This window comes from Aethalodelphis obliquidens, unplaced genomic scaffold, assembly GCF_003676395.1.
Source record: "Aethalodelphis obliquidens isolate GAN/ISIS:26980383/991018 unplaced genomic scaffold, ASM367639v1 scaffold61, whole genome shotgun sequence".
NCBI lineage: Eukaryota > Metazoa > Chordata > Mammalia > Artiodactyla > Delphinidae > Aethalodelphis > Aethalodelphis obliquidens.
The window spans coordinates 5,822,858-5,846,215 of NW_020838005.1; the positions used below are offsets into that span (position 1 = coordinate 5,822,858).

The 23,358-nt window shown below is 42.3% G+C and overlaps 1 protein-coding gene across 2 annotated transcripts in view; it reads left to right on the top strand.

Annotated features, from left to right (window-relative positions):
• The first annotated feature begins 5 nt into the window (after positions 1–5).
• The window catches only part of MSRA (methionine sulfoxide reductase A), a 371,535-nt gene continuing 348,182 nt past the window's right edge, over positions 6–23,358 (top strand). The window contains exon 1 of one of the 2 annotated variants that reach the window (XM_027087936.1): positions 6–428. In XM_027087936.1, coding sequence (XP_026943737.1) covers positions 293–428 — 136 coding nt within the window. In that variant the 5' untranslated portion in view covers positions 6–292. The remainder of the gene's footprint in view (positions 429–23,358) is intronic. The other variant, XM_027087939.1, reaches the window with a different exon arrangement.

Below are 23,358 nucleotides of genomic sequence, written 5' to 3' on the forward strand. Positions count from 1 at the left end.
AGGGAAGCAAGGAAAACTCGCAGGTGCCTCCCCGGCCCCGGCCCCGGCCCCACGCCAGGGCGAGAACACGCCCTCGGTCCCGGCCCGCCCGGCACGAGGCTGAGGTAATCACTCGATTCCGGGGCGGGGGCAGCACAGCCCGCCGCGTACGTGCCCCCGCTGACCCGCCCGCCCGCCGGCCGGCCAGTGCACCCAGCTCCCGCCGCCCCGCGCCGGCCGCCCACTCTGCAGCGGCGAGTCGGCTCCCGACCGCGCCGGTCCACCCGGCGGCCCCTAGGCAACACACCCGCCCATGCTCGCCGCCACCAGGACGGCCCACCAGCTCTTCCAGAGCCTCTTCTACGTCCGGAGAATGGGTAACTCCGCCTCCAACATCGTCAGCCCACAGGCGGCCCTGCCGGGCCGGAAGGAGGCGATCGCCGTAGCGGGTAAGGACGCGGGCACGCACAGAGGGCGCGGTCGTCGCCGCTACGCACGCGCATCTTCTGGCCGCCAGAAGGGAGCCGGGGGCCAGCCTTGGGAGGGTCGGCAGCCGGCGTTCTGCGCAGGCGCGGAGGGCGCTGGCAGGGGAGGGGGCCAGGGGTAGCTATTCTTTCTTTGTTTGGGTTCTCACCAGCTAAAACAACGCGAAACGCGTTGACTGGACCTACTACGGTGGTATAATTCACCTACAGTGCAAATACCCTGGCGGCTTCAAACTTCGGGCGGGAAAAGCACTGACCCAATTTTCGCCCTTTCCCACGGTGTGCATCCCCTTTCCTTTTGGCACCGGCCGCTGGGATGCAGGCCACTTGCAGCGGTGCTGCGGCGTTGTGTTGTCACTGGAAGCAATGGAATGGTACAGAACGATGAATACTGCAGTTTTGAAATTGTTTCTCACTTCACTGTTCTGGTTGTAGGAATTATCCTCAGGCTACCATTATCCTCCAGAACTGCCCGGTTTCCCCCAGTTGGCAGGAGCTGCCCCTGGCCCTGTGCTCCCGGGTTTGCCTGTGTGTGTCAGCCATGCAGAAGAGCTGTGCTTCCCAAACTTAAAAATAATTTTCCAATCTCATACCAATACTTCTGGAGAGTATAATAAAATATATATAAAATATAATAAAAATGAAATGCTAGAAAAATGAAATAAAATGAATAAAAATGAAAAAATATAATAAAAATGAAATGCTAGAAACTGCTGTAAAAGTTTCGAAAGCTTAACACTAATTTCTGTCTCAGCCCTATAGAAGGTCGCGGATAGCACGTGTCCACCAACCTGAGGACCATACTTTTTGAGAAGAATTACCTTGGTGCATTGCTTCTCAAAGTGTAGTCCCAATGATATATTTTAAATACGCCCTTCCGGTGATACTAATGCACTTGGTAGTTTGTAAACGGGTGCCTTAGAGGTGTTGGAGGATTAAGCGGTGATTAATCTTTTACGTATGGCTCGATGCCAAGATAAATCCTGCATTTACAGTTTTCTAGGGATTCTTCCATCTTTCTTTTCCTTAAAGAATTGTTGAGTATATATATAGGAGGAGGTCGTTCTGAGGGTCTGTGTATCATACACAATACTCAGTATGAGAATGGAGAAGGTAGAGGTCTTTGGATTTGAGGCAGTTTGGGAACTGATGCTGTGTGACCTGTTTCTCATTCACCTACATTAGCAGTTCTATTTCCTATGTCCCATATCACTTCACTCCCAGCTCATTGATAGCCTTAAAAAGCTTATTTTATTTTTGACTCAAATTCAGAGAATGAGTTTCGAAAAAAAAAAAAAATCCAGATTATCTTTAACTCTGCCTCTAAATTACATAACCCCATTATCTAAACTTTATCTTGAAAGAGAATTCTCTTTTAACAAACTAGGATTCATAAATGGATATTTAAAGGCAATAATTCTCAATGCTGAACTTTCCCAGCTTGTATGAAACTTCCTCTTTACACACTACAGTGTCTGTGGTATATCCTCCTAGACATCTAAAAACAAAGAAACCAAAAACTCCTGATCAGATTTCCAAACTGGTTCAAGGTTAAAACTGACCACAATTTAGTTCTCCTTTATCTTAACCAAGGTCTTCCCACTCAGTTCTTTAGTATATAAATGACACTTCTGGTAAAAGATTAACATGACAGAAACAAGCCAATGATTTCTTTTTCTATCCATCTAATAACTCTGACTGCAAAACCTCAGGACTTGGTTCTTGTCCAGGCTCTTCTGCCTTTTTATGTAGCCATGCATACATTGCTATATCTGGACCAGTGAACTGTTTTTTTTGGTGTAGGGCCAAGCCTATAAGGCACATGTCCTTTTTGTTCAGCTGTTGTAACTTCCACCCCCGCAAATGCTTAAATTTTAGATTGTGGCCTTTCCTATCTCTACCCCTGGTACTGCTGCCTTGACAGGTTGCCGAAGGTTCTGATTGGCCCAAGAAATGGGCAGTGTTACCTCTTTGGTGGGTTTTCAGTGGCTGTAAGATAGAAGCTTAGGGACTTAATATTATTGTTTTGAAAGTTAAATTCATCTCTACTCCAACCTCCAATCTGTTTAACAGCTTTTCACCTTTCTGTATTACCTCTGTCTATGTCTGTTGTTATTTGCAACCTACCCTTAGTTAATTTATAAAGGTAACATGGTTTCAGGAAAAATACTAATGATATTTTTATTTTGTTCTAGAACAGGATGCACTAATTTAAAAAATTCATATGGAAAAATAAGCAGGAATAGTTAATGGTAACTGTAAAAGAAGAACAAAGAGGGACAACTAGCCCTTGCACATAGTGAAAGTGAAGCTTAATAATTTAAACAGTGTGGGACTGGTCCATGAATAGATAGGTCGATAGAAAGATCAGAAATTCTTAAATACGTATGAGAATGTAGCATATGGTACAGGTGACATCTCAAATCAGTGGGGAAAAGATGGAATATTCAATAAATGGTTATGGGACAACTGAATAGCCATATGGAAAACAAACAAACCAACAAAAACCCCCCCAAAAAAACCCACCAAAGTTGGATCTGTACTTCACATCTTAAACCAGGATAAGTTCCAAAAGATATATGTTGATAATAGCTCACTCTTATTGAGTGTTTACTATATGCTGGACACTGTAGTAATTGATTTACATTTACTAATACATTTAATCTTCACAACAACCTGAGGAGGTGGTAACCTGTTACTATCCCCACTTGTAGGTGTGGAAACTGAGGCCTATAGAGTTTAGGTGACTTATACAAGGTCATATAGCTAATAAGTAGTGGATCTGGGATATGAATATAGGCAGTTTGCCTCTGGGGTTTGTGATCTTAACTACTATAGGTACTGTTTTTTCATTTAGTTAAATGTAAAAAATGAAATAATTTAAGGATGAGCAAGGGAGAATTCCTTTAGAAAGGAAAGCCTTTTTAACCATGACTTGAAAATCAGAAGGCTTAAAAAACTGATAAATTGGATCACAACAAAATAAAAATCTTCTGCAGGCAAAAATTACCGCAAGCAAATTCAAAAGACAAACTGGGGTAAATATTTGCAACTCATATCGTAGGTGAAGGACTAATCTCCCTAATATATTAGAAGCTTCTAGAAGATAATAAGAAAACACCAACATCCATTAGAAAAATAGACAAAGGTTATGAGCAGTTTACAGAAAAGGAAGTATAATTGGCTCTTAAACATATAAAAAGATGCTCAGCTTCATTCATAATGAGGAGAATGCAAGTACCATTTTTCATTCTTCAGACTGGCAAAAATCCAGAAATTTGATGATACACTTTGTTGGTAAATCCTTGAGGGAGAAGACACTCTTGTACATAGCTGGCAAGAATGTAAATTGGCTCAACTCTTATGGAAGGCAATTTGGCCATATCTGTCAAAAATTTAAATGTGTATACCTTTTGACCCAGGAATTCAATTTCTGGGAATTTATCCTACAGATATACTTGCATTCGTGCCAAATGATGACTGTACCAGGTTATTCACTGCAGCTTTTCTTGCAGTAGTCAAAGATTGGAAACAACCCAAACGCCCATCAATAGGGGCTAGTTAAATTAATTATGGTTCATCCTCACAATGAAATATGCAGCTGTAAAAAAGAACATGGAATATCTATATGAATGGGTATGGAGAGATTGCCAAGATATAGTGTTAGGTGAAAAATGCAAGGTCAGAACAGTGTTATATGTTAACTTTTGTGTGAACAGGGAGGATAATAATAATATTTATGCACAAAGAAACTTTGGAAGGATAGATAAGAAAGTAATGGCCACGGAGAGGGCGATGCAGTGAGCTGATGGTGGAGGGGAGACACAGGTGGGAGACTTGACTCCGTGCTTTTTTTTAACTTTTGGTTCTTATAATGCGACTGCATTATTGAATTAAGTAACTCCACTTTGAAGATGATCTCTTTCTGCTGTTTTTAGTCTAATTGACCACCTTACTATCATCTTTTTTTCATCCCTATTTCAAGTTCTTTTTTTTCCCTTTTAAATTTTGCTCTTTTTCACGTCAAGTTCTGTTTTTCTTCCCCAACTTGCTTTTGTAATCAAAATCCACATTTTGGCGTGATTTAAAAATCTAAATTTAGAGGGTGAAATTGGAATAAGTTAATCCAAATCATTTTACATTTCATAAATATTCATTTTTATTGAAGTGTCAATTGTGGTGGCATCATTTATACAAAGAAAAGATCCTTGGGGACAAATTCCTTCCACTATTATGTAGAAGGCATTATGTGTATTTCTTTTATTTTGAGTGATGTACATAGACTTTTAAAAGAAAATCATGGAAAACAAATTTCCTTTTAGAAAAATTTTCACCAGTGTGTGATTAACTTCTAAATTGTAGGACACAGAGCTATTATCTCTCCTCTTTGCATCCTGTCTAAAGCTCTTTATTTTACCCTCTGTTTCAGAATCCTCAGTACTTTCCTGAGGTCCCTGGGATAAGGGTATTCCATATCTCCCGCCATCTGACCCTTACCTTCCCAGCCTTTTTTCCTACTGTGCCCCTATAGAACCCCATCTTCTGGCTAGCATGTGTTTCAGTGTTTTGCCTCTGGAAACATTCATGTGATTTTACCCATGTGGGTTCCACATGCTAATCTTTTCATTTAGTCATTCATTGAATGTTTATTAAATGCCTGCTTGGGTAAAATATTGTGATTTCCATATATCCTTATCCTGCTCTTCCTCAAAACTTACCCTGCTTGAATTCCCTTTCTCCTATAAACCCATGCCTTTCCTCTCCAACCTAAGCAATCCCTTTCTTCTCTACTAGACAAATAATTTTGAACTATTTTATGAATCCTTCTATCAGATCTTGCATTGCTACTGAGGTGCTTTTTTCCTACCCAAGTTATTAAATCTCTGTCTTATTGTAGTAGGGGCGGGGTGGGTGTGCAGCCGTTATCACGAGACCTTTAGCGCATCAGTTAGAGGTCCCACTCCGCCAACAGTCAGCCTGACAGTGGTCCTCAAGGCAGACAGTGCAGTGAGAGGCCGATCGTGGCCGTTTCCCCGGAGCCCTCCAGGCCTCCGGTCTTGGGGCTGGCGGGTGAGCTGGGGGCTCAGGGACAGGCTGAGGGCTATGTCCCGCAGAGCCCCAGAGCCCATGCCACGGGTGCCTGCTGGCCGGGCCCAGGCCTTGAGGCAGCAGCGAACATCTTCCTCATCCCCACCTCTGCTACCTAAAGGGGGTGGCTGTCTGCATGGGTGGCAGTCCACGGAGGCCTCGGCAACTGGAGTATACGGACACTGCCATCAAGGTAACAGCTTCAGCCAGCTTCAGCCTCTCTGTTCAAGTTTCCAGAATTGGTCCAGCTGAGATCAGTTGTCTACCCCTAGGAGGTGGCCATAGGTCAGGGTTAAGTTGCAAGGACATTGCACAGCATTACTTCAGGTCCACCTGTGTGGTTGGGCTATTCTCAAAGAAGGGCAGTTGTCGTGAGCTGGGAATTCACCTGATGGGTATTTGCTACAAGAGGTATTACATTGATCCTACACAAATGATTCTCTCCAGTTTAAATGCAAAGCCTGAGGGCCGGCTGGATCCTGGGCGCCTTGCCCCCTCAGTGATGACAGCTGGGCCAGGTCTGGGGACCTGGCCCTGAGGGCAACGCCAGCTGAGATCTGACTCTTTAGCCCGTCCTGGGCACTGGCGGGAGGACCCAGACTGGGTGCTGGACAGACGCTCCCGGGCAGGGTAACCGGCCGGCGCAGGGACCCCCCTCCTCTCAGCCAGGGCCTGGACCTCGGAGGGCGAAAGTTGAGCCTTGGGACCTTGCCCTTTCTTGTCAGGACAGAGAATAACAATTTGTTTTGGTGAAGGTTTACAGGAACATCGTGACCTGACGTGACCCAACCTCAGGAGCAAAGGATCTGACACCAAGAAGTTTGGACAGCTAACCACGCGCCTCCCTCACCTTTCCTATAAAAAGGCTTTGCTGAAAGCGTTCCGGGAGTTCGGGGTTTCTGAAGCATGGGCCGCCTGTCTCCTTGCATGGCCCTGCAGTAAGCCTTTCTCTGCTCCAGACTCTACCGTTTTGGTATTGTTTGGCCTCACTGTGCGTCGGGCACACAGACTTGTGTTTGATAACATTATCTCCCCATATGAGTGTGAGCTCCCCAGAAGGATGTCTGTCCAGAGTGGGGAGCCATGTTTCACTCCTTAAAGGGAGGGACTGGACCATGTTTGATACTTATTTTATCCTGTAGTGTGTAGCACTTCACAAAGGGTACTGCCTGCCTGCATCAGACACTCAGTAATGTTTTGTGGATATTGGGGGAGAATGTGGTTAATGCCTGAAAACAAAGACCAAAAAGGTGGTTTTTTTATGTGACCATCGTGTGACCAATGGTGACCCAGAGAAGCTAGCAAAAACATAATATGTTTTATCCATGGGGTACATATTCCGAATTTTTTTCCACTAGTGGTGGTGGATTTGTGCTGATTTCAGAATTCCCTCTCAATCACTCTTGTGACCAGTGGTAAACTTTTCAACTGGCCAGGATGAATGATGGGAAGCCCCTTGTCTTCAAATCTCTGAGCAGGGACGTGCTAGGGACCTGCAGCAGCGGTGGGGAAAAGGGTGTCATGCTCAGCACAGCCCTTGGGGGGCCCCGTCCTGCTCCCCTCTGGTTCAGGGGACACAGCGAACCCCTGTATCAGCTGGGGAGGGAGGAGAGTGACGACAGCTGGGTGAGGAGACTCAGCCTGTGACATGGGTCCCAAGAGAGCCAGCAGCCTCCAGGCCCTCAGCAAGGACCAGAGCGAAGGCCTCTTTGCCGAGCTTGGTCTGGCCCCTTCACAGACCCCAGTGGCCTGGGAGCCATCACCCCTGCTGCCTTGGCAGATGACCAGGCCCCTTCTCATACTACAGCAGCTGGCTGTAGCCCCTGCCATCCTGTGCCAGCCCAGATCTCGAACTCTGGCACTGTACGAAAGACTGAATTCTGCAGAAGATGGTTCCAGGGTGTCAATGTGAGGAAGAAAAGTTGTGGATCTTCCACATCCTATTCTTTCATCTTTCTTCCCTCATAAGTCTGCAGTTTGTCTGAGAGCATCAGAATATCTAATGTTTTATGAAATAGTAGCATTAGAGTACAAACTACTTCAGGGCAGGATTTTGTCTTATTCTTTGTGTCTGGAACACAGTAGGTTGACAATAAATATTTGCTGAATGACTGTAGCATATTATGTTGTGATCTCTTTGATGGGCAGGCCCCTCAAAGACATACCTGTGTTGTGATACAGAATAGTCAATAGCTGTTTGAATGGGTTCTAGGTACTTTCTCCATAAGCATCTTAGCTGTAGACATCTTTGCTGCAAGCATTTTTTGCTGCAGAACTAACTGGCAGTTTTGCTGTGAAAGATGAAATAACTGGTTGACAGTTTTTGGTTTGACAGTTTGGTTTTAACTGGTTGAAATGCGTTAGCATTTCTTCCACTTAGTGACATTATTGATGGCTTTACTGAGCTGACAGATGACAGTGATTTGCCCCAAGAGTAGATTTTTTAGTTTGAAACACACTGCATTGGAGGAGGAAGAGGCTAAGGACCTCAAAGGTGCAGAGTTGAACCCACGTTTCCCATAGAACTTTGGAACATCTATCAGTGGACATGTGCCAACATGCTAAGAACACATAACAGAGTAGAGGCTTTCACAAGGCAACACAGAGCTCAGTTACAAATGCGCATGCTAGTGTTTGGAAACTGATACCTCTCTTAATGAAGGAAGAAATTTTAGTGAAAATTTGTCTGATGCTGAACAAGGAAATGAATCAACAAGCAAGAATAAAGTATAGAACGCAATGAATGAAAGACTTGGAAGACGAGTTTTCAGGTACAACCCACAAAGTAAAATCAGTTATTTGGGCAGTATCGCCATGAATCTACACTTCTCATGTTTTATTACGTCCTTTTTAATGTCCCTCTTTTATTTTTCATTATTTTATCTTTCAGGGCAAAATTGCCTTACGTCCAATTACTTAACCCAGTGGAAATGTTTGTGGCAAAAATGCATCAGGGGGCTTCCCTGGTGGCACAGTGGTTGAGAGTCCGCCTGCCAGTGCAGGGGACACGGGTTCGTGCCCCGGTCCGGGAAGATCCCACATGCCGCGGAGCGGCTGGGCCCGTGAGCCATGGTCGCTGAGCCTGCGTGTCCCTCCGGAGCCTCTGCTCAGCAGCGGGAGAGGCCACAACAGTGAGAGGCCCGTGTACCGCAAAAAAAAAAAAAAAAAGCATCAGGCAACATTGTCTTTGGCAAGAATGCTTATGAAAGCACTGGACACGGGTTGAGTAATGGAGAGGAGAATAGCACATTGAAGAAGACAGGAAGGGTGGGCACCTGGGGACTTGGGATTGCCACTGTTTGCTGGTTTCTGTGTTAATAGTCTTTCCTATTATACCGGAAAAATGTGTTACCTAGATAGCATTTCGACAGCCAAATGGAAATGTATGTGATAAGGAGTGGGCCATATTTGAAGAACGGAGCATCAGTCCACCCTTGGTACGTGATGGCAGCCTCCTTAGCTGTCTCTTCTTCCTTCCTGGAGTTCAGAGCATCAGCCCAGGCTCGGCTGCACAGAGCTGAGTTTTCTCCATGCTGCCCAGATCTTTGGTTACGTCAGATTTCTAGTAGGCCATGGGTTTGTCATCATGGGGTAGTTCAGTCATTTTAACTTGTGTCTATCTCCTCACCAACTTTTAAGCTAAGAGATGGTGAGAGGTTGGGAGAGTCTGACATCTGCCTTGTCTTTGAATAAGTGGAATTGGCATTTGCTGGCATCACCCCTGTCGTTGCCTGCATTTTACTGCTTTACTCTTTGTACTGTCTTCTCCTGGCTGGCTGGCTAGCTTCTTCCCAACCACTCTCATCTGTGCATGGCTTCTGAAAGCTAGATCTCATCTTGCAAAAGTTCCGCTTCCCATTTCCAAATTCTTAGAGGATACGTATGTCCGGGCATAACCCCAAACTCAGTTATAAGACCAAACTTACCATTTTCCCTTCAAAACACTGGATACATATTTTAATTTCCCCATTTCTGTCGTGGCACTACTCTCCCCCAAACCTTAGCCACATTCATCTTCGATCCTTGCCTCTGTATTTAAACTGGTCCTCTTCCAGTGAGTCTTGATTGTTCCTTGCCTTCTGTATTAGTCAGGGTTTTCCAGAGAAACAGAACAATATATATATAGTATGAGGGACTGGAGCACATGATTATGGAGGCTGAAAAGTCCAAGATCTGCTGTCTGCAAGCTGGAGGCCCAGGAGAACTGGTGATGTAATGCAGTCCAACCCTGAAAGCTGAGAACCAGGGGAGCCAATGGTGTAAGTTCCAGTCTGAGTCTTAAAGCCTGAGAACAAGGAACATCTGATGTCAGGAGAAGATGGATATTCCAGCTCAGACAGAGTGACTTCCCCCTTCTTCCATCTTTTACTTGTAATCCGATTGGATTGAATGAGCACCCCCCCCCCCCATATTGGTGGGATCATCTTCTTTACTCAGTGTACCAACTCAAATGCTAATCTCTTCTGGAAGCACCTTCACAATACACATGGAAATAATGTTTTACCAGCTATCTGGGCATCCTTTAGCCCAGTCAGCTTGGCACAGAAAACTAACCATCACACTTGCCTTGTTCACTGCTTTCAGCCTTCCCAGTCTGTCATGAGCACCACTACCAGGCATCTGTTTAAACCTCAGATTTCTGTCACTGCTAAGAAAACAGCGGTAACTGTGAGATCTGGGTGATGACTTTCTTCATCCTGGGGTTAGAAACATTCTTTGACTTGCCGCTAATCTCAGTGTTCCTGATCTCTGCTTGCACTGCTGAGGCTGACTTCTACTCTTAGTACCTTCCTCTGGGAAGTTTGCTTTTTTCCTCACAGCCCATCTCAATCTTCCTGGGCCTGTCAAGGCTAATCTCAGTTCTTCCCCTTCCATGCTGCCTTTTGGGGACTGTTTCAGCATAGATTGCTCTCAGAACTGGAGGTGGAGCTAGGGCTTTGAGGCCCTGTTTTACACTTTCATTCCAGTGTGTCTTCTTAAGGGATGTAAAGGTTGAGTTCCTTTAATGCATTTGGAGCTCAGAGATTGCCATTGTTCTCCCTTGCGTTTCCTGAACTTCTAACCTGGTTACGGTGCCCTGTGGGCATGACCAGAGCTCTTGGATTACAATGGTCAGGCTGCTTGGTCTTCTGGTAACTTCCTCTCTGGATGTCCTGTCAAAACGTTCTTCCCATTTGGTGAGACACTTGACTACTTTGATCATGATGCTGTTAAAATAAGCTGAGGCCTATTAAAACTTTTAAGAGTCTATCTGAGCAAAAACTGATTGGAATTGGGCAGTATCCCATCTAGCTGATAGAAAGGGGCTCTGAGGAGCTGTACAAAATGAAAGATTTTTATAGCCAGAAGGAAGCGGGAACAAGGAAGTTGTACTAGGCAGGGTGGTCATGGCAAGGTTACTTTCCTCTACGGGATGGCAGGAGATTCCTGATTGGTCCTTAAACCGTTTCTCTCTCATTTCTGGGAGACCCAAAACTGTAGCCAAGGTAAATCTTGGTTTGGTGACGTGGGGCTTAGCATAAGTGACTTTATTTGGGGCCTATTTTTTGTTGGTTTTTAAACAATGCCAAATGCTTGATTTTACCTTGACCAGAGACTGCCATAGCCTCTGAACCAGCTGGGATCTCTTCTGTAAGCTGGATCGCTTCTAAAATGTTGAATAAGGTTATTGCCCTTCACAGAGAAAGACATGGTTCCTTACTTTCTGTAGGACTTCTGTACCATTTCATGTGAGCATATCTACAGAGTTTCAGAGCAGGGTATATTTCTGATCCACTAGCTTGTTGAATAAGTGTGTTAAATTTACGTTATAATACAGCAAAGACTGGTAATAGTGAAACTGGAAGAAATGTAGAGCTACAATATGTTTTGATGACTATATTATCATTACATTTTTAAAAAATGAGGAATGAAATTCAGAAACATTGAATGTCTTCCCAGAGCATGTATATAAAATGAATTCTTTTGAAAATATTACCATGGTAAGGTAATAACATTAGTGTTGAATTTTCCTCTGGAACTTTTTCGTATTTTAGCTTTAATTTTTTTTTTTTAATTTGTAGTTTACTCTTAGGTAATTTATAGTTTGCTTAGGTCAAACACAATGTGAAAAATTAAAAAGCATTGTTCACACGAGGCCAAAAATTATTCTTTGGCCAACTGAAGAAAATTTGATATTTTAACAGACGTACTGTAGTTAGCAGATGAAAAGAAAACCACGTTAGGGTTTGCCGAATGAATCAGCCAGCTTTCAGAGTCCCGGAGAGAGCACTGCATGGCTGCAGACCTCCATTTCCTCATCCCTTCTTAAGAACCAATTCATGAAGAGCTACGTCATCTAGCAGGAAGCCCAATGTAACAACTCCTGCTTGGTCCCTGGGGTTCCTGGCCCACCACTTAGCATTCCTCGCACACCGAGCTGTGTGCACTGGCACGAAGCAGCCACACGGAGCTGCCCGCTCCCCCCACCGAGGCTGCAGCCGGCCTGATAACAGCCCGGCTCACCAGCTCACCAGGGTCTCTCCCTGACAACCGGAGGCAGGTTGCCGGGAAACCACATCCCTCCAAGAGGAGACCCTGCACCCAACTGCCTCTGCATGTAAAAGAGGTTGGAGGAGCCCCTTGCAGATAACTTTATTTTCAGAAATTTAAAAAAAATTTTTTTTTCTTTTTCAGGATGATGCTCATCCTAAGAAGTGCTGTGGATTTATTTTGATAAATGGAATAAAAGGGAATAATTATTTTCTGGTGAAAATTAGATGTTGGATGAGTAAGATTATATAGCTGTTTGCTGCAGTAGTTTGGGGGAAACATATAGGAATAAGCTATATAAATTTAAATACGAATTTCCAGGGGCAAGATATGAATATGATGGAACTTAAGCTTTAACTATTTTGGTTCATTGAAAGCCCGATGATTATTTTTTTCAGAATAAGGAGATTGATTAAAGAGCTGAAACCTAGGTTTCTTTTTCTGTGTATGTTTGCTTTGGAACTTGTAGGATGGTTGATAAACTAAATTGATATAATTAATAAAATGAAGATTCTCTACTGTTTACTCTCTTAGAAAGGAACCAAGGGGTCTTTGCTCTCAGCCTCTGGTTTCTCTTCCCAGGAAGTCTGTAATAGGCTATTCTCGCTGGTCCTACCCCCAGTCTTGAGATGGCTTCTCTTTGCTTCAGGGCCTTTATTACTTAAACCTTAATTTTTTTTTTTTTTTTTTTTTTGGTGGTACGCGGGCCTGTCACTGCCGTGGCCTCTCCCGCCGCAGAGCACAGGCTCCGGACGTGCAGGCCCAGCGGCCACGGCTCACGGGCCCAGCCGCTCCACGGCACGTGGGATCCTCCCGGACTGGGGCATGAACCCACGCCCCCTGCATCGGCAGGCGGACTCCCAACCACTGTGCTACCAGGGAAGCCCAAACCTTAAATTTTTATTCATATTTTTGCTCAAAGTTTGATCTGTAAGTTTTTAATCATTTTTAGCCTCTTCTCCCAACTTCCCAAGTAACCACTGTCCAAAACCAAGAGAGCATTCTTCAGTGCCTTTCTCCATATCCATAAAACGATATGTAAACACTCACATTATTTATTGTTGTTATTTTATAAAAATGAATCAACTTATATTCTCCGTATCTCACTTTTCTCACTTAATAGTACATTATGGAAATATCTCCAAGTCAGCTGGTATATCTTAACATGTTCTTTTTAACAATATTAATAGGCTTAATTTTTTGGAGCAGTTTAAGGTTTACAGAGAAATTGAGTGAAAAGTACAGAGAGTTCCCATATACACACGCCTCTCCTCCCCAAGTTTCCCCTGTTGTTAACATTTTGCTTTAGATGGTACATGTTATAATTGATGAGCCGATATCAATACATAATTATTAACTAGTCCATACTTTACATTAGGGTTCATTCTATGTGTTTTGACAAAATGATAGGTATCCGCTGTTACAGTATCATACAGAGTAGTTTCATTCACCTGAAGATCCGTGTGTTCCACCTAGTCTTCCCTCCTCCCTGATGAACCCCTGGCAACCACTGATCTTTTTACTGTTTCCATAATTTTGCCTTTTCAAAAATATCATATAGTTGGAATCATGTAGTATGTAGCCATTTCAGGTTGGCTTCCTTCACTTAGCAGTAAGCATTTAGGGTTCCTCCATATCTTGATAGCTCATTTCTTTTCAGTGCTGAATAATACTCCGTTGTATGGATTTATCACATTTTGTTTATCCATTCACCAGTTGAAGAGCATCTTGGTTGCTTCCAAGTTTCGGCAGTTATGAGGAAAGTTACTGTAAACATTCTTATATAGGTTTTCGTGTGGACATAAGTTTTTAACTCCTTTGGGTGAATACCACGGACCACAGTTGCTGGATCATATGGTAAGAGTATGTTTAGTTTTGTAAGAAACTGCCAAACTGTGTTCCAGAGTGGACCATTTCCCATTCTCGTCAGCAGTGAATAAGATTCCTGTTGATTCACATCCTTGTCAGTATTTGGTTTAGTCAGTGTTTTAAATTTTAGCCATTCTAAAGGTATGAAGTGGTATTTCATTGTTGTTTTAATTTGCAATTCCTTAATGACATACGATGGACATCTTTGCACATGCTTATTTATCATCTGTATATCTTCTTTGGTGAAGTATCTGTTTATGTCTTTTGCCTACTTTTTAATTGGATTTTTAATTTTCTTATTGTTGAGTTTTAAGAGTTCTTTTTATATTTTGGATAGCAGTCCTTTATCAGATATGTATTTTGCAAATATTTTCTTCCAGACTGTGGCCTGTCTTCTTATACTCTTGACAGTGTCTTTTGCAGAGCAGACATTTTAAATTTTAATGAAGCCCAGCTTATCAATTTTTTCTTTCATGGATCACATTTTTGGTGTAGTATCTAAAAATTCATTTCTGAATCTAAGGTCACTGGTATTTTCTCATGTTACTTTCTAGAAGCTTTATAGATTTGCATTTTAAATTTTGAGTTAATTTTTGTGAAAGATGTAAGGTCTGGGTCTAGATTATTATTATTATTTTTTTTTTTGCATGTGAACGTCCAGTTGTTCACCATTTTCAAAAGGCTGTCTTTGTTCCATTGCATTGGCTTTCCTCCCTTGTCAAAGGTCAGTTGACTATATTTGTGATTGTTTCTGGGCTCTTTATTCTGTTCTGTTGATCCATTTGTCTGTTCTTTCCCCATTACCACACTGTCTTGATTATGGTAGTTTTATGGTAAGTCTTGAACTTGGGTAGGATCAGTCCTCTGTCATTGTTCTTCTTCAATATTGTGTTGGCAGCTCTGGCTCTTTTGCCTCCATATGAACTTTAGAATCATTTTGTCCATATCCACGAAATAACTTGCTGGGACTTCGATTGGGATAGTGTTGAATCTATAGATCAAGCTGGGAAGACCTGACATCTTGGCAATATTGAGTCTTCCTATCCAGGTGCATGGAATATCTCTACATTTATTTAGATATTCTTTGATTTCTTTCATCAGAATTTTGTGGTTTTCCCATATAGATCTTATACATATTTTGTTAGATTTAAACCTCAGTATTTAATTTCCTTTAGTGCTAATGTTAATGGTATTATGTTTTTAAATTTCAAATTCCAGTTGTTCACTGTTGGCATATAAGACAACATTTAACTATAGTATATTAACCTTATATCCTGTAACCTTACTATAATTGCCTATTAATTCTAGGAGTTTTTTTTTTTTCAATTCATTGAGATTTTCTACATAGACAACCATGTCATCTGCAAACAAAGACATCTTTATTTCTTTTTTCCCAATCTGTATACCTTTTATTTCCTTTTCTTATTGGCATTAGCTAGTACTTCCAGTATGATGTTGAATAGGAGTGGTGAGAGGGGACATCCTTGCCTTCTTCCTGATCTTAGAGGTAAAGCATCTAGTTTCTCACCATTAATTATCATGTTAATGTAGGTTTTTTGTACATGTTCTTTATCAGGTTGGGGAAGTTCCCCACTATGCTTAGTTTGCTGAAATTTAATATGTTGTTTTTAATGGCTGCATAATAGCTCATGGTATGTATGTACCACAGCTTACTAAAATAAACAAAGCTCATCTTTTTATCAGTTATTAAGGGTTTGGCTCCAGTAGCGCTGTAGGTATGTTTATTAATCATGATATGTGATACACGTACTGTAAGCACTTATGAATACCTTCCCTGTAAATCTAGCCAAAGGAGATAAAGTTGGTGCCAGGTTATGCAGTGCCTCAAAGCCAATGTAAGTAAGGAGTTTGGATCAGAATGGAAAATGGGAAAAATGTAGGTTCTGTGGTGATGCATACTCTGGGGGGACATCAGAGGTTCAGACACACAGATGCTTACTGTCTGTCTATGAAGTATAAGCATCCTATGGGTCTTGGATGCTTGCTAATACAATTTGGATTGGTTTCTAGATACAGCTGGGCAGCCAGGTTGTGGAATTGTTTATTCTGAGAACTTAAAGGTCAGTTTGCATCTAGAGTTATGACCTGGTTACATTTAATGAACTGGACTAGAAAGTTTTATACCTTTACTATAAACCAGAGCTTGGCAGAATATGGTCTGTGGGTCAAATTTGGCCTATAGTCTGTTTTTTTAAAAATTAAACTTTTTATTTTGAGATAATTATAGATTCACGTACAGTTGTAAAAAATAATACAGAGAGATTCTGTGTACCTTTTACCCAGTTTCCCCAATGGTAACATCTTGGAAATCTGTTGTGCACAATTAAGATATTGACAGTGATAGTCAATATACAGAACAGTTTTGTCACCACAAGGATCCCCTGTGTTGCCCCTTTATAGCCACTCCCACCTCCTTCCTTCCCTCCCCACCCCCCACCCCTAATACCTGGCAACCACTAATCTATTCTCCATGTCTATAATTTTATCATATCAAGAACGCTATATAAATGGAATCATACAGCATGTAACTTTTTGGGGTTGCTTTTTTCAGTCAACATAATTCCCTGGAGGTTTGTTGAAGTTGTTGCACGTGTCAGTGTCAATACTTTGTTCCCTTTTATTGCAGAGTAGTATCCCAGGGTATGAATGTACCAGTTTGTGTAACCATTCACCTACTGAAAGACATCTGGATTGTTTCCAATTTTTGGCTATTATGAATAAATCTGTTATGAACATTTGTGTACAGTTTTTTTATGTGAACATAGTTTTCATTTCTCTGAGATCAAGGCCCAAGAGTGCAATTGCTGTGTCATACGGTAGTCACGTGTTTAGTTTTATAAGAAAATGCCAGAATATTTTTCCAGAGTGGTTGTACCATTTTACATTCCCATCAGCAGTGTCTGAGTGATTCTGTCTGTTCATCCTTGCCAGCATTTGTTGTTGTCACCAGTTTTTATTTTAGCCATTCTGATAGGTGTGTAGTGATATCTCAGCACGGTTAAAATTTTTGTTTCCCTCAAGGCTAATGATGTTGAACACCTTTTCATGCGCTTTCATGTCATTTGTGTATCCTCTTCAACGAAATGTCTTGGTAAAATGTTAGACATTTCTATTTGGATTATTTGCCCTTTTACTGATCATTTTTTAAAGTTCTTTATATATTCTAAGTATTAGTTCTTTGTCAGATACGTGGCTTGCAAATATTTTTTCCTAGCCTGTAGCTTGTTTTTTAATCTTCTTAGTAGAGCCTTTGCAGAGTAAAAGTTTTCAATTTTGATGAGTTCCAATTTATCAGTTCTTCCTTTTATGGATTGTGCTTTTGGTTTTAAGCCTAAGAACTCTTTGCCTAGCCTGATCCCAAAGATTTTCTCCTATTTTTTTCTGAAAGTTTTATGGTTTTACATTTTACATGTGAGTCTGTGATCCATTTTGAGTTAATTTTTTTTAAAGTTTGAGATTTAGTTCGAGGTTCCTTTTTGTGTTTTTTGGCCTATGATATCTAATTGCTGAAGCACCATTTGTTGAAGTCCTGTGCTCCAAACCTTAGGGGAAAAGCCTTCAGTCCTTCATTGTTAAGTGTGATGTTAGCTGTAGATTTTTTGCAGATGCTCATTATTGTAATTCCCCTCTATTCCTAACTTGATGAGAGTTTTATTATACGTGAGTCTTCCACAACCCGTTTTTGTAAATAAATTTTTATTGGGACACAGGCATGCTTATTGGTTCGTCTGCTGGCTATGTCTGCTTTCACAGTACAATACCGGAACTGAGTATTTGTGACAGGGATCATGTGACCCTCAAAGCCTAAAATATCTATTATCTGGCCTTTTATAGAAAAGGTTTTCTGACTGCTGCTATAGTTTCACGACATCTTTCTTTTGGTTCCTCCTGTCTCTTGATATTGTAAGGTGGTTACAAACTCTTAATTACTCTACACATGTATCTTCAATTGCCCAAAACTTAGACCCTGAGTTGTTGGCAGTGCCCACCTCAAAAGAAAGCAGAGTATGGATTTGTGTAGATCTGGCTGACTTCCAAAGGGCTTCCCTACTGTAACGTGTCTGTATTTCTATCAGCAGTAGTATTTTGGGTAGTTCTTACCTGCTAACTACTGTTAACTCCTTACCTTGACCATCCACCTGAACAAATTAGTTGCGTTGCACTGGCCCTTCTTTCCTGCCCAGATTCCCTGACTCTTACTGTATGTTGTCTGCATTGCTGTGTTTTGAGAATGTTTACACGATGGGATGATCCATGACCTTAGTGATCTCTAAAGGGTCCAGTGGAGTGTGGCATTCTAAACTCAGTGATTCTTTACATTGTAGATAACATATTTATTACGTTTCATTTTTCTAAGGGAGTTTTAAAGTTTTGACAAGTTATTGCTTTGGTTGAAAATGAGGACCTGGATAAACGATGACCTGAGTCCTTAAGTTAGGAAATAAGCGAATATGTTCCTTTGATCACTGAAAGGTAAACCACTGTGGTTTTGCACTTATTGATTATTAATCCTGCATCTCTGCATACACATTTTGGTCTAGCTTCCTTCATCTACTCTCTCTAGAACATGCCTTGACCAATAATATCAATACCTCTGTTTCTTCTCTTCACCAAGCTTCCTTTTACCTGTTACCACCTCTGCTCTCAGCAGTGTCTTCTCTTACGCCCCAACACATTTGACCCTCATCTCTTAGAACCTTGAGCATTTTTTTCTTTACTATTCATTGGGTTTGCAATCTTATTCTTTGAAGACATCTTATATTGTTGTCTTATTGTTTAACTTTATAATACTGATTTAACTTTATATACTTCTCTATAATGGCATTTTAAGTTTAGTGAGGGCTTATTTACTTATTCATATACGTAGTATACAAATTTGTATAAGTAGTTGATTTGTAAAGCTCTACGCCTGTGCATGTTTATGTTACACATTAGTTATTAGTTAAATGAATGAAAGAATGATTGAGCTAATATTCTGTGTAGTATTAAGTTTGGAAGTTGTCTGTTCAATAAAATCCTTTTAGTATAGTACAGGTCAATAGATAGTAATATTAATGAATCTCAATAAATGGATGTTCTGTTTTTAACTTACCTTCCAGCACAAACTATCCATCTTTAGAAATTTGATTATGACCGCTTGTGAGAACCCAGTGGCTGACTTTCATAATAGTTGTTAGAGGAGATCCGAGCTCTTAGCTGCTACATTGTGATTTGTGTTTAATATTTATGGCAGAGAAGTCTCTCTGCAATTGTGTAAACATATTGGTGGGTGAAGGAAATGGTTCCCAGTGTGACAGAGGAAATATCTTAAAAAGACCTGATGTCATCTGCACTTTTCCCAAGGTTGTGTTTACATAAAAAGGCATTGTTTTATGTTCTAGAATCAAGAGATGATTTTATGATTTAACAAGTTCCACTAAGAGCTTTTGTAAGGTTATCAGTACCAGTATAACTACTATAGAGTTCACATAGCAATATTAGTCTCTGGATTTATTGAGTTTGCAGCATTCCTTTAGTATCATTCATATTTTTCTGCCGGGGGTAGAAAAATCCTCTCTTGACTTAATACCAAGATACGGAAACTCATTTACGCTTCAGCGTATGGTGCTGGGAAATGAACGCATGTTTACCATCTCTCTCTACGGGACCATTCATGACTATAGGTAGATGTTTGCCACCTCACTCTCAATAGGCAGTATTCAGAAATGTATTCGTTAGTGAGGGACGAGTTGGTTGGGTGGAAAGCACAGGCATTTAACTTTTGGACAGTGACTCTGAACTTCACTTCATGTGCTTACCAGCTGTGTGACCTTGAACAGATTTGCCTCAGTTTTCTCATTTGTAAAACGGAAACAGCGACACCTGCCTCAAATGGGTGTTTCTGGGAATAGATGAAATCATAGGGAAAGAGCCAGTGTGATGCCCGGCTCTCGACAGATGCACAGAATGCTTCATTCGCAGTATGATGTTCCAGTGGGGATGTTTAGGGAACAGCTTCCTGCTGTGTTGTTGCCCCTGTTCTGTAACAGTGGCTGGTGGCTGTGTCTTATCAGCATGCTCACCAAAAGAGCTGTGGTGTGGGTCAGGGAGGCTACCCGGCCACAGGCTCATCGTGACCCCAAACTCAACTTCATTTCCTTTCCTGGGCCAGCCTTCCTTTCAGAAGGATTGGCCCTGGATCCACCTGTGAGGCAGGGAGGTTGATCATTACTTAAGGCCATACTCCTCTCAGAGGACTTTGGGTGGCCAGCACGGGTGTGCGTGTACTCAGCCTCCACCCCCCACTCCCCGGAGATGCATCCTTCCTGACTGCCCGCTCCAGTCTCTCACAGGTGAACTGCTTTCTGGTTGATGAGCTCCCTGTCAGTAGAAGAGTTCGAGCAGAGCCTGGGTGATCCATTTATTTATTGGGCTGTACCGCACAGCGTGTGGGATCTTAATTCCCAGACCAGGGGTCAAACCCATGCCCCCTGCCTTGGAAGTGCAGAGTCTTAACCACTGGACCGCCAGGGAAGTTTGTTTTTTTTTTTTTTTAATTGAAGTATAGTTGATTTACAATGTTGTATTAGTTTCTGGTGTACGGCATGGGTGATTCTTTATTGGGGTGTTTGTGGAACCCTTGGCAACAGTGGTGGCTGCAGTTGTTGCTGTTAGAGTGCCTCCCAGCTCTGTGTTCCCTTTTCCAGAGTCCAGCGCCTTTCCCCGGGGTGTCTCCACACAGCTGCCACGAAGTATGCAGCATCAGCAGGAGAGACGAGAGGGTCTTGGGATGGAGTGTGGTGGAATCCGAACACTTGAGAGCAGAGGAAGAAGAGCCACTAAGGATTCATTGAAAACGTTGTTAGAAAAGAGAAAGGAGTACTCAAGAAACCAAGAGGGCAGAGACTATGGAGAAGACAGGGATAGTCAGCCGTAACCACTGGCTTTCGTGGGAGTAGGGACAGGAGGGCAGAAGCTGGGGACTGGGGTTCGGTGGTTAGGAAGTGGAGACTAGAACGGATTCCATCTTCTCTTCCAGCAAGACTGGCTGGAGTGGAAAGAAAATAGGACAACAGTTAAGTTCAAAAGGGAGGTAATTTTAAAAGATAGGAGTGACTCAAGAATGCATATATTCTAAAGGGGGAAGATATGGGAGGATGTTAGAGAAACGATGTCCACTTAAATTTGTGCTGCTTTTCGTCATTTTACGTGTGGCTTCTTCTTCACTACCAGTCCTCTTTTGTTTTTTTATTTCACGGTTATTTTCCTGCTTCCTCTTCCTTCCTTACTCCCTCCATCCCTCCCTCTTTCCCCTTCTTTTCCTCTCCTCCTCTCTCCCCTTTTGAGATTTGTCTATTAATGGATTTCTTACAACCCTGTCCTTTTAGATATCACGAGTACCACAAGGGGTCTGGGTATGGTGCCTTCTTATTGTCCATTTAAGAAGAAACTCGTGTTGTCCATTGGGCCCAGTCCTCCCTCTTCAGCTTTGTGTTAATCCTTCCTAATGCTCTTGTCGTTGTTACTGCATGATTTGCGTATCAAGCCACATCTCAGGGCATTGTATTCCCCTGTGTTGTTACTAAGTTTTTCACTTTCATGCTTAGTTCTTTGAAGGTTTTGGGATGCAAGCCCAACCAGTTTTTATCAAGAACGGTGGCACAGTGCACTGTGCAGAATAGTTTTTTGATTTAGAACGGATACAAGGCCAATGTGGGAAAAGTTAGTTACTGCTTTCCAGTAAGTATTTTGTAACTATCCTCTTTGGAGGGGAAGAGGTGAGCGCAATGAAGATGCCCCTCCGTCCTCCTTCCTCCTCCTCCTCCTCTTGTCAGCCAGCATGATATTGAGTGTAATAAGCCATGTTGGAGACAGCAGTGGAAGCCGTAACATGAGAGATGCTGTGTATGGGCAGTCTTTATAGGCATATGCTACATACGCCTGGTGCCCTGGGTGAGAGTGATAGGGTGGGTGATGTATGCTCACCAGGGGTCATCTCCCCCACACCCTTGTCGAGGAGCTGCTTCAGCCCCCTTCACAGGGCTCCTGCCAGACCTAGACTGTCTACTGTGACTGCCCTGGCACTGCTGGTTCCTTGGGGTAGGATCTGACCTTCCCAGGGCTTGGGTGCCTCTCCTCTAGGGACAGGAGCTGGAAACTGCAATTATGGAGCTGACTGGGAAGCCCACCCTGCCACAGGGCCCTGGGAGGCTGTAGATTTGCTTCTCCATGGCCTCGCCCACAGACTTTGAGCATTTCCCTCCAGGCATGTGGCATGTATACATTTCGGTTTTGAGAACCAGATGAGTGGTAGAACCTGATTCAGCAATCTGGTCTGGTTCTTCTTCTTCTTTTTTTCTAGAAAAATAAAGCTCTCTATTAAAGTAGCATCACCAGTTAGAGCATTCCTGACTAGAAGAGATGATATTTGCAGAGATCCAAGCTCCTGGTATAAACTGACAGCTTTGTTGTTAAGCCCAACTATTATCGAGTATAGCATCATAAAAGCTTGACCCTTTCTTTTTTCCTACTTCAAGGAAAACTTTTACTAGTCTTCTATATTTTGCATTTCTGAAGTTAATAATCACAGGGTTTATGGCTTATAGAGTGACTCCCACGAGCCAGTTAAAGCTTTTCTCGTATGGCCACTTTTGTTCTGCTCACCAAATCCAAGGTGAGAAGCCACTGCAGCCCCTCGGAGTGACCACTGAAGGTAGGCTCATGCTTTTGGGGTTTTGGCTATGCCACTAATTCGCTGTGTAACTTTGGGCAATTTACTTACCTTCTCTGGCCGCACATTGGCTTATCTATAAACAGGGCTTGGAAGCAAAGTTCCTGGAGGTTCTTTTCCATTCATGCAAAGACTTAAAGTGCTTTCTTTGCATTATGCTTACGATTTCCTCTCTTACCTTCAGAATTAATCTCCTTCCTCAGAAGCTTATTAACTCCAGCTCTGGGCCCTGCATCTTTCTTGCATAGTTGTACTTGCATTTTGCCCCTCTTCTCTTCTGTTCTTTTTTCCCCTTGAGGAAAAGGCAGAGAAAAGGAGAGAAAATGGAGGCATGCAACATGGTTGAAAATACAGTTACAATGTTTCCTGATAGCCTCATTCTCAATCTAGAGGAAGTTACTTTGGCATCTGTGAATCCATCTCTCTGCCTCCAAACTAACTTTATCCTTCCTTATTTTATTTTGGTGGGACAGCTTCTTACAGAGTAAAAAATCTATATATCTGGTTTTATTCTTGAAAATTCTTAGAGACCAACCTTTTTTCCTATATCTGAATATTTGAAAGTATAGTTGAAGCAAACCCACAGGAGTTTAGAAGTAGAAGTACACCGTGGTTTTCTTAATGAGCAAAGTTCTTCTCACACAGACTACACGTGGACCTTGTTCTTTGCAGACT